General features: G+C 36.8%; 1 protein-coding gene across 1 annotated transcript; it reads right to left on the reverse strand.

Moving 5' to 3' along the window:
- Positions 1-5,474: 5,474 nt before the first annotated feature.
- Positions 5,475-9,324, reverse strand: LOC147520407 (uncharacterized). Its single transcript, XM_086591931.1, has 4 exons — positions 9,117-9,324; positions 7,902-8,590; positions 7,487-7,702; positions 5,475-6,840 (listed from the first exon to the last, which is right to left on the reverse strand). Exons 2-4 carry the CDS (start codon positions 8,571-8,573, stop codon positions 6,382-6,384), a joined length of 1,347 nt encoding a protein of 448 aa, XP_086448057.1. The 5' UTR covers positions 8,574-8,590; positions 9,117-9,324; the 3' UTR covers positions 5,475-6,381.
- Between the last annotated feature and the right edge of the window lie 1,769 nt (positions 9,325-11,093).

Here is an 11,093-nt window from a genome sequence, read left to right on the forward strand (position 1 = left end):
TATCACTCATGACAACCTAAAACAAACATCACTATTATGAGTTTCACCAATGAATATCTACTAGATAATTCTAGGTCTCAAAAAGACTTCTTTTAGATTCATTCACAATAGCCTTGGCAAGACACCCCCCACATTTTGAAGCATTTTTGGATAGGCCCAAGACCTTTCCATACTTTGTAGTTCAATGTCTTTCCAATTATCTTGTGAGATGAACTATGGTAAAACAGTGTTATGCATATGGGTCACCACCCCCCACAGTTCAATAGTTACTCAACCTAATCAAACTTACATGCAAAACACATTATACCGCTACAAACACTAAAAGAAACAACAACAATAAAATGCACTCTTATGACAAGAATATATTTTACTCAAATATATGATTCTGGATCATATAAACATAGTCATATTATGTTCATGTTATCTATATGAAAGGAAATCCACAAAAGATTCTAATGAATCTTAAAGAATAGAAGAATCAGATGAAAAGGGTTTTACCCGAGATAATATCATTATCATCCTTCTTTTCATCATTCAACATTCCAACTATCATCATGGGAGACAATCCACGACTTGTACATCACCTTGGCTATTTATCCATAGTCATAGAGGATAATGCCTAATAAGACAATCCACAAGCGTTACATCTCTTTGTCTAAAATAGTCACTGGAGGATATTGTCTAAGAAGACAATCCATAACCTTACATCTCCTTGACTAAATTAGGTTTAGGAGGATATGATTGTTTCCCATATTGTTTCCTCTAAATGACAACAATAACAATACTCATTACTTAATAATATATGACATGGTTAAACTTCATGTCAATGTTAAATAATGCATTCATGCCAAACATGGTAAATATCATATCATAGGTTCGGAAAAGTAAACTTTAACCTGTACCCTCACAACAAAAAGTATAACGATATTTAAGCAAATCTAGCCACTGAATATGCAAAACAACTGAGGACTTCACCTCCTCTTTTTACATTAGCTCAAGCAAGATAGGATACCCTATTAACAAGACCTCAAGTACTACCATAACATCTAATGGCTCAACCCATTAATGTCTTCAACTAGAAAAATTTACCAATAAACTATTATCAAGTTTAAAGTAAATCCATCCACGATGATTAATATCCAAAACTAGCATGCTACACAACTTTAACATATGCTATATTAGATATAAGCTACAAGTTACTTCATCTAACATGTATTTTCACAACAGTACAATTATAACCATCGTCTAACAACACGTTCACTCAATAAAGGTAAGCAATTATGCATTGAATACATTATAATTACTATCCAAGATTTGAGTGTGGTTGATATTAACTATCTTAAGGTCACTCTTAGACCATCTACATACATCTACATATGTACAAAGAAAATAATATCAAACTACTTCTAGTCAAATCAATTAATATCTTAGTGATAAACACGTATAATTTGTTGACTAGGTTATTAAAGAAGTTTAAGCTTAGGGATTTTCCTCCTAAGAAAACTAGCATGCAACTCAAGGCAAGAATATCACCATATAATTAAACCAAAAGAATTGCAAAGAGTGAAAGAATACGATACCTAACCGATTGAAAAACCGGATTACCATATTTTCCTCCTTCTAGAAAAAACAGTTCAAAAGAACTGTAATTCTGAACCAGCTCAGGACGAATTGGGTATCAAGCCTTATACCACTGGAAAGCTCTTTGAATCAGCTATCCAACACAAGAAGCGGATTGCAAAACCGAGCTCTGAGCTGAAAGTTATAGCAGTTTCCGTAAATTGTGACGCAAGCTGTCAAAAAAAGACGAACTTTGACGTTTTTCTTGATAGAAATCTCATATTTGACTCCCACAAACGTAGGAGAAAAGTCTACAACCATATAGTGTTTGATAAACCACAAAAGATCAATAAATATTCAATCTTTAATTGGTTTCCCTATCAAAAACGAAATTATTAGAAAATTTCTAAAGTCATAACCCAATAACACAAACAATAACTCAAAGTAAAAGACTTATCTTTTGATTGTCGTATTAAAGCACTCTCCTTTGTTCTATTACAAAACTGATTTCGCCCCCTTCCAATGGTGCGAAAAGGCAACAGTGGCCTTCCTCACAGATTCAATGGTTAACAAAGTTCTGACTTTGCACTAGAAATGCACTACCCCCTCTGAACGTTAATATAACTCTCTCTATAAAGAAGAAAGAAGAAAAGAACCTGGTTTGAGTTTCGCTTCTCCGAGTTGAGTTTCGATCAAGTCTATTCTCTCTATGGACTCACAAATCCTATTTATAGAGGTTAGAGAAAGAGAGACCAACTCCTAATAGAACACCGAAACTTGTCGCTTAAGAAAAAGGCAAAACAAGTTTAGGCTATTGGTCAAACCACTACCCACAACAAGAAGCCAAGCCCAGCCCGAACCTTACCCACGATGTGGTGGATAACCAATGGGACTATCTACTATGCACTAAAGTGGAGAGAACACATATGGTTCATCTCCTCCACTTTGCACACACACTCACAAGTATTTCGAAATACACTTAGAGATTCCAACAGGAACTACACACAAACTAAGAATCTTTTTCTTCAAGTTCCATTCACTATCAACATAATGTGCAGTCACACACAAAGGCTTGTATGAGGCAAAGAAACTACGAACTCTGCTTTTATTGTTTCCATGAAGTGACTTTAGGGAAGCCCCTAAGAACATCTTCTCAAGTTTCCCATATCTGCAAGTAATTGAGTTTAAGTGGATGTGGCATTGAACTCTTGCATCGCCAAATCGGACATTTGACATGTTTGAGGTACCTCGATCTCTTTACACTTTCATTAAAAGATTGCCCGAAGATCTTTTATGACCTCGTCCAATTGCGTAACTTGAATCTTTTAGGGTGTTGTAATATTACCGCGACTAGAATGATGAGAATCATGACACGATTGAGACATCTCAATATAAAGGGTTGTAAATCACTGACTTGGATGCCAGCTCGAATAGGAGACTTAATTGAACTTCAGACCTTACCAATTTTTATAGTTGGGCAGGATGCCGAGAGAAGCCTTGAGGAGTTGCAACTACTAAACCTCCAGGGTGAGTTAGAAATCAAACACTTGGAGAATGTGAAAAATACATGGGAAGCTGCAGAAATTAAGTTGAAAGAGAAACAGTTTATTGAATTATTAGGACTATCCTGGGGAGAAGATGATTTGGATTGGAATGTGAGAAAGGAAAACAAAGTGAATCTCTTCTATTTCATATGATGAATAAAGGAAGTCCCTCTTCTCGACTTCGTAAAGAAAGATTGTAATATCGGTTGGGAGGCAATGTGGAGGAATTGCTTGAATGTCTCCAACCAAACACTAACCTGAAAATGCCGCTTCGAATGGATATCCAGGGAAAAAGGTTTCCATGTTGGATGGGGAATCTTCAACTCCCAAATCTTATAGAACTTGTGTAGTTCGACCGCAGAAAATGTGAACATCTCCCAGGACTTGGGCAGCTCCCCCTCCTCAAGACTCTTTACATGCATGGAATGTATGATGTGAAGCACATTCGGTTTGAGTTCTATGGTAATAACCCATATAGACTGTTTCCATCTTTGAAAGAACTTACTCTAATAGATTTTCCGAATTCGGAAGACTGGTTATGTATGGTCAGTAAAGAAGCATTCCCTAGCCTGGTCAAGCTAACTATCAAAAAGTGTCCCAAGTTAAAGACTATGCCATGGTTTCCATCGCTTCAATGTTTGGAACTACAAAATTGCAGTCAGGTGATATTAAGGTTCGCATCAGTCTAACGGCGAATAGGAAAATCATGCGTGTGTTTACTTTTTCATTTTAGACACAATTGAAAAGACCAAAAGGTTCTTTTATAAATTACTATACACACCAATAATAAGGTTAACTTGGTAATCAACCAACTAATTATTTGTTAAGTGAGGATTTTTTTGAAAATTTTGCTGACGTGGCTCACTATGAGCATCCTGGGAGAATAGATATTAATTTTGAAATCAAACACTTGGAGAATGTGAAAAATACATGGGAAGCTGCAGAAATTAAGTTGAAAGATAAACAATTTATTGAATTATTAGGACTATCCTGGGGAGAAGATGATTTGGATTGGAATGTGAGAAAGGAAAACAAAGCTGAATCTCTTCTATTTCATATGATGAATAAAGGAAGTCCCTCTGTTCGACCTTCAGAAAAGAAAGATTGTAATATCAGTTGTGGAGGCAATGTGGAGGAATTGCTTGAATGTCTCCAACCAAACACTAACCTGAAAATGCTGCTTCTGAATGGATATCCAGGAAAAAGGTTTCCATGTTGGATGGGGAATCTTCAACTCCCAAATCTTATAGAACTTGTGTAGTTCGACCCAGAAAAATGTGAACATCTCCCAGGACTTGGGCAGCTCCCCCTCCTCAAGACTCTTTACATGTATGGAATGTATGATGTGAAGCACATTCGGTTTGAGTTCTATGGTAATAACCCATATAGACTGTTTCCATCTTTGAAAGAACTTACTCTAATAGATTTTCCGAATTCGGAAGATTGGTTATGTATGGTCAGTAAAGAAGCATTCCCTAGCCTGGTCAAGCTAACTGTCAAAAAGTGTCCCAAGTTAAAGACTATGCCATGGTTTCCATCGCTTCAGTGTTTGGAACTACAGAATTGCAGTCAGGTGATATTAAGGTTCGCATCAGTCTAACGGCGAATAGAAAAATCATGCGTGTGTTTACTTCTTCATTTTAGACACAATTGAAAAGACCAAAAGGTTCTTTTATAAATTACTATACACACCAATAATAAGGTTAACTTGGTAATCAACCAACTAATTATTTGTTAAGTGAGGATTTTTTTGAAAATTTTGCTGACGTGGCTCACTATGAGCATCCTGGGAGAATAGATATTAACGTAGGTAAGATGCTAGTGACTAGACTACTGTTAATACCAAGATTGGTTACACTAAAAGCTCAAATGCAATTACTAATTGGGCTATGTTAAACTTATACCAAAAGCCCAACCCCATCTCACTAAGCCCAATTAGGTTAAAGCCCAATGCCAACACAAGCGCGCCAAATTTCTCTCTCTTTGAGTCTCGCGCCTCACTTTCCTCTATTCTCTGTCTCACTTGAATTTTTCAAATGGAACAAGAAATTAAAGCTGACTTTGAAAGCAGTGGGTTTACTCTTGATCAAGAAGAAGACATATTGAAGAAATGTAAGTCGCCCCCCTATATTTTTTTTTCCTTGTCATTAATAATTTATTGGTAATGACTATTTATTACTGTTACTTTTTTTTTGTTTAGGTCCCTGTATAAATTACAAACAGAAACTATGATGACGCTTGGCCAAAACTGAGTATATTCAACACCTACAAGGGACCATAGTCTTGATAAGCAAGTTAAATAAATTGTGTACCAAATTGTGTTTCATCCATTCTACAGTTGAGATTAATTTCTGATTAATTCCCTGAAAGTAGATCAAAGTGCTTCCATTTTCCATAGATTACACTAGTGCAAACCATACATCTAAACAAGACTACCGAAAAATATATACAAACTTGCAAGAAAATTCGCAATTGCAGTCTTGCGGCAAAATGGAAAACTATTACAAGGTGAAAACTTCACTGCTTTATGCACACACTTCAAACACTAGACGAGTAGATGAGGCAATGAAAAACAACATGTTCGAATGGTCATGGTATCCTCTGAAATTAAGTTTACAATACCTGATCTACTCCCAATGAAAGACCGTTCATGACCTCAACAAACTTCCCAATATTCATCTTCACAATAATATTCCCAGATGATGTGCTACACATATCTGACATAATGACATTCAAAATATCCACTCAGTATGATTGATGTGATCCCGACTCTCCCCCATTGTCTTTAACACACGCAACAAACATAGGATCAAGGCTACTGTATGGCGCGGTCTCTAAAAGCCTGCGAAAATATGATATCTTCAATCCATAATTTCGAGCAATATCTGATCGAACCCACCCTGAGTAGTTGTTAGTAGCACCAGTGACTACAACTGCTGTTTTTTCATCAGCAAGATCCACCATCGCCTCTGGTTCAGTAGTGGAAGAAGCATCGACCAGAAAAATATGACTAAAATGGCCGGAAGTTATGCCTTCATGGCTTCATTGTGTAGCCGAAAACTACTCACAAATGTTGATAGTACCACCTTAAATCTGTGGAGCTCTTGGAGAGGTGGACATGTAAAACACTCTCTGTTATAAGGGCACAACGGAAGGATTTCATAGGGTACACCATCAATCTCTCGAAAGGCAGCGTTAGCTCGAAAAACTTGAGATTCATGAATCTCCTCCATCAAGCTTTCCATTAGCACATCACATGTGTTATTGGTAGGTGCACTTATAAGGATTCGCAACCAGGAGACCTTCTGCAAATTTGGAGGACTGCTTCTCGAATTACCAAACCAGTTGCCGATAGTCTCTTTTCTCGAACAGCAGATCCTGTACTTGACAACCTTCTTGTAGTATATACAGAGAGCTGACCTACAACTAGGAAAGGTGGAAAAGCGTTGAGACTTAATATACCGCAGACTGCAGAGACCTGGTCCTTGTTGAGGTTTCGGAGGGAAGTGACGACACTTGGACTGGCCCAGCTAATCCTACTTTTCTGGCTTGGAAAGAAAAAGTTGCGAAACAAACGGTCAGTTGCTGATGCGACTGCTTGGTGACAACGTTTTAAGCAGACTCTATTGAATGAGAAGCTAACATCATATCTGCTTGTCGAAGAATGCTGCCGATGAAAATCATCTCCAAACTCTGCTAACACAAGATTACTTTTTACCACACGGTACAGAATCCCCTGTTCACGAAAAATATTAGAAACAAGTAAAGGTAAGAACTGTAAGACTCAGACAATGAATATAGAATCTTAAACTTTTGTTACAATGAGAGCAACGGTAATGTTTTATTTAGATTTATGAAGTATGCTTAAGCTGGAGTCAGGGTGTCTAAGTGTGTTTAACATCAGACCGTTGGCAAATAATAAAGGTACAAAATACACTCACCAACTCAGTCTGCGTCAAGCTTTCTTCAGGTTTGATTTGGCTTCAACTTGCATATTGTACCATAAGACAGCTGACAGCCTATCTCATCCGGTTTCCAATAAAATCAATGCAGACATGATAACTGGTTGGACTTGACTAGTTCATGGTTTCACATACGAATGTCTTGTAATAGTTAACACTAGCGGCACAAGCCTGATAATCACTTGCTACTCGGTGCCAAAGCCCATTAGAATGGTTATGTAGAGATTGAGTAGACTAAAGGCTTCCAACATAGATCCAAGTTAAACGTGAGAGTCTAGTTTTCTTTTCTTTTCTTTTTTTCCCGGGAGGCCGGGATAAATCAGCATTTACATGTTCTGTGTTCTTACTAGTTACTAGTACTCATCATAAATTATTAAAGATGTGGAACAGGATATGATATTGGATAAAATAGAGACTAACCTGAAATGGTTTTCCATTCTTTCCTGAAGGATGTACAAGAACAAAGTCCCTTGATAAGAGGAAAGGCCGCTTCTCAGGAACAGAATCGATTCGAAAGGCTACAAAAAGCTTGTCTTCATCATTCTCAATCAAGTTCTTGTTCTTGCTAGACTTTGAATATATCGCTGCTTTATGCAATTCTAGCTTGACATCATGTAAACAGTAATCATTCCATTTCTGATACCAATAAAATTCCGGTTAGCTAAAGCTTGACTCGAGCAACATCATTGTATCATAGCATAACTGCATATCTAGCCATACTACATACGAATTTCATAAACTAAATAATTAACAACTATTGCAAAATATGCATGCCCAGGTCCAGTTAGTTGCTAGTTTCATTGTTATGCAAACAAAAGTTTCAACAGTTTTGTACCTCGATGTAGTAATCCTCGGCATAAAGCAAAGCAGCAAAGTAGTTCCCATAGGTTGACAGAGTCAAAGGTTTGCGGAGAACTTCAGGTACGATGTCCTTCTCAATCAATTTCTTGATATCATCTGGAATTGAATAAAGAGGAGTAGTAGTACCCTTCTGAGCCCAAACATAATTAGTTTTGTTGGGTCCATTTGAAGGAGTTGGAGTTGATGGAGATGGAGGGGTATGTAAGGAACAAAGCGCAGGCGGCTTGAAGGAATTAGGTGGAAGTGGATCTGCTGCTGCTCCATTCCTATCTGGAACTGATGAGGTAGAGGTATTAGGAGCTATTGGTTTCTTTTCCTCCAACTTCGAAACATATTTCTTGGCAGTTGTAGTAGTTGGAATTGAACTGGGAACTTTTATAGAACGATTACGTGATTCTTGAGTCTTAGTTAATGAACCCGTAGGATAATGGGTAGATAAAGGAGGAGTTGGTGGCGGTGGACTGTATATTGGCTTCTGAACAAAGTAAGTTGACGAAAAAGAAGAATATCCATCTGAATTGCCGTGGATCAGAGGTGATCTTACTGAGTTGACACCAGAACGTTCGTTAAAATCGTGATGAAACTCAAATGATTCTTCTTCAACACAGCAAAACATGCACCGCAGAATTTTAAAAAAGCCTACCATCTTCCCTATGTAGTATTCTACACAGTGGAACCAGGAAATTAAGTGAGGTTGAGCCACCCAGACAACCAAACATAACAAAAAATAACAAATAAAAATAATCATTTTTTTAAAACTAATATTTCAAACTCAAAACAAGTCTAAGATAAATATCAAAATTCATATAAAATGATAGCAACAAATGTATTATAAAAAAGAAAAAAAAAAAAAGGTGGGATGTAGAGTGTAACTATATTAGTGTGTTGCTGTTTTCGGGTGGGTTTGGTTTCCTTTTTACGTTGTTCTTTTTCTTATTTGCTTGTGTTTTAGCAGGTTTTAGTTACGAGGGAGAGGAAATAGTACGTGAATATGATGAATAGTGTTTTTTTTCTTGTTTTTTTGGGAAAGTGAGTAGTAGAGAATAGAGATAGTGTTTTCATGGGGAATTGCTTTAGTCGGAAGCCTCCACCTCCACCTCGATCAAGTATACACATTATTAAATGTATACTGACACACAACTAAACACTATTAAATGTAAGCAACATAGTTAAGAGATGGGAATTGAACCTCGATCAAGTATAGATATCTAGGGTATTGAGATGATCCAATAATAAAAGCTTGTCTATGCTACTGAAATATGCTGTATGCACTTCATCTGCTACCGCCACCGCCACCGCTCTAATGCAAGTGTTGTTTGATAATTTGATTATCCCAATTCCCAAATTTTAATGGTTTTAAATAACCGCCAGTAAAGTGCGCTTTCCTCTTTCCCCATGGTAATACTATCTATTCTCTAAAGTTTAGTACGAACACTGTTACAATTCAAGAAATTGGTCCCAAGCCACCACTTTTTTTTTAAAAAAAAATCATTCTCAAGGACAATTTTCAGATGAAAATAACTTGAAAACCTATTTTCAAGTAAAAATAATGCTTAAAGACAAAATAGCCCAGATTTGAAATAAATATTTTCATATTATACCATTTCGATCGTTTTGCTATAAACAATAAATGTTCATACCTTATGTTGATGTATAAACAATTATTGCCTTATGTCCTGATAGGTAAACATACCTCATACAATATATTAATGTATGAACAGTGGTTGATAATAGCTTATGTTAAGGTATAAACAATGATTGTTCATACTTCAATAAGTGTTATTATTAATCATACATTATGTTGGGGTATGTATATTGATTGTTGATACCCCAAATAAGTATGAACAACGAGTGTTCATAGCTCTTGTTAAGGTATGAACAACCTAAATAGTAATGAACAATGATTGTGTATACTACAATAAGCTAAGTGTTTATTGTTGATTATAGATTATATTGAGGTATGAACAACGATTGTTCGTACTATATACACTGGGTTGTTTCGGGTGGGGCGAAACATTTATTATTTTGCGTTAGGGGTATATTTGGTTTTTCATCTACCTGAGCCGTTTTTAATTTCGCAACAAAGGTATACTTGGCCTTGTGAGTGATTTAAAAAAAAATGGTTTGAGAGTTACTTTTTCCCCTGATCTGTCCTGGAGAGTAACTCCCTGTAAAATTCACGTATTCAGTGTCTTGTCCAGCTATCCTAACCGCATTGGGTTGGGCACTTGGTCCCATATTTACTATCCTAAAATATTTGGCACCACATTTTTTGCAACCCAGCCCAGCTTGGAAATGGTACGGGTTTCAACCCGAATCCGAACATATCCGAATCCATTTTACCATATATGGTTTATGTTTGTGACTAGAATCTGTCCCGAACTATTTTAACAAGATTAATATTTTGATGCCTAAAAAATAATTTATATATGAAAATTATTAAAATAATGTATTTTTTTTATGTTTTTGAATGGATATGGATATCCAAAATCCGACCCGAATATAGAATCCAAATGATTCTAATATGGTAAAGAGTTTTGAGTGAGAATCCGACCCGAAACCCACTCCATTTACACCCATACACGTCCCTATGACTACATTCTCTCATAGTAAAGATGTCGGCCAAACTCTCTAAAGCACATAGTTGGAACACCGAGGGTGATAATATTATTCTAAGGTTTTGGGATGTCAATCCAATACCAAGGAGAGCACCAAGCATCAAGCAATGCTGTTGGATACCTACTGACAAGTGACAACAATATTATCAAGCTTAATACCGATGGTTCAACTATGGGTAATCCAGGTCTATCAGGTATTGGTATAGTTTTTAGAAACTGCTTGGGTGAATTCCTTCTCATTGTGTGGCAAAATATTGGAGTGGGTACAAACTTCAAAGCTGAGTGTCTAGCAATTATTGTGGGGGTCGAAACGGCTTTACGCAAAGGTTGGAAACAACAATGGGTAGAGTCCAATTCTGAAGCGGCTGTCAAGACTTTTGAGAATGACCAGATCCCTTGGGAGCTTGTATCGAAATAGTTGAGCTGCAAACTTGAATTTCAATCCATCAAATTCACCGCAATTTGGCGAGAGGCCAATATCACTGCAGATGCACTTGCACGAGTTGGTGGTGGTCTGCAAAATCAAGAGAAGTTCATTTACCTAGGAA

Source organism: Coptis chinensis, chromosome 2 (assembly GCF_015680905.1).
Source record: "Coptis chinensis isolate HL-2020 chromosome 2, ASM1568090v1, whole genome shotgun sequence".
NCBI classification, from domain to species: Eukaryota; Viridiplantae; Streptophyta; class Magnoliopsida; order Ranunculales; family Ranunculaceae; genus Coptis; species Coptis chinensis.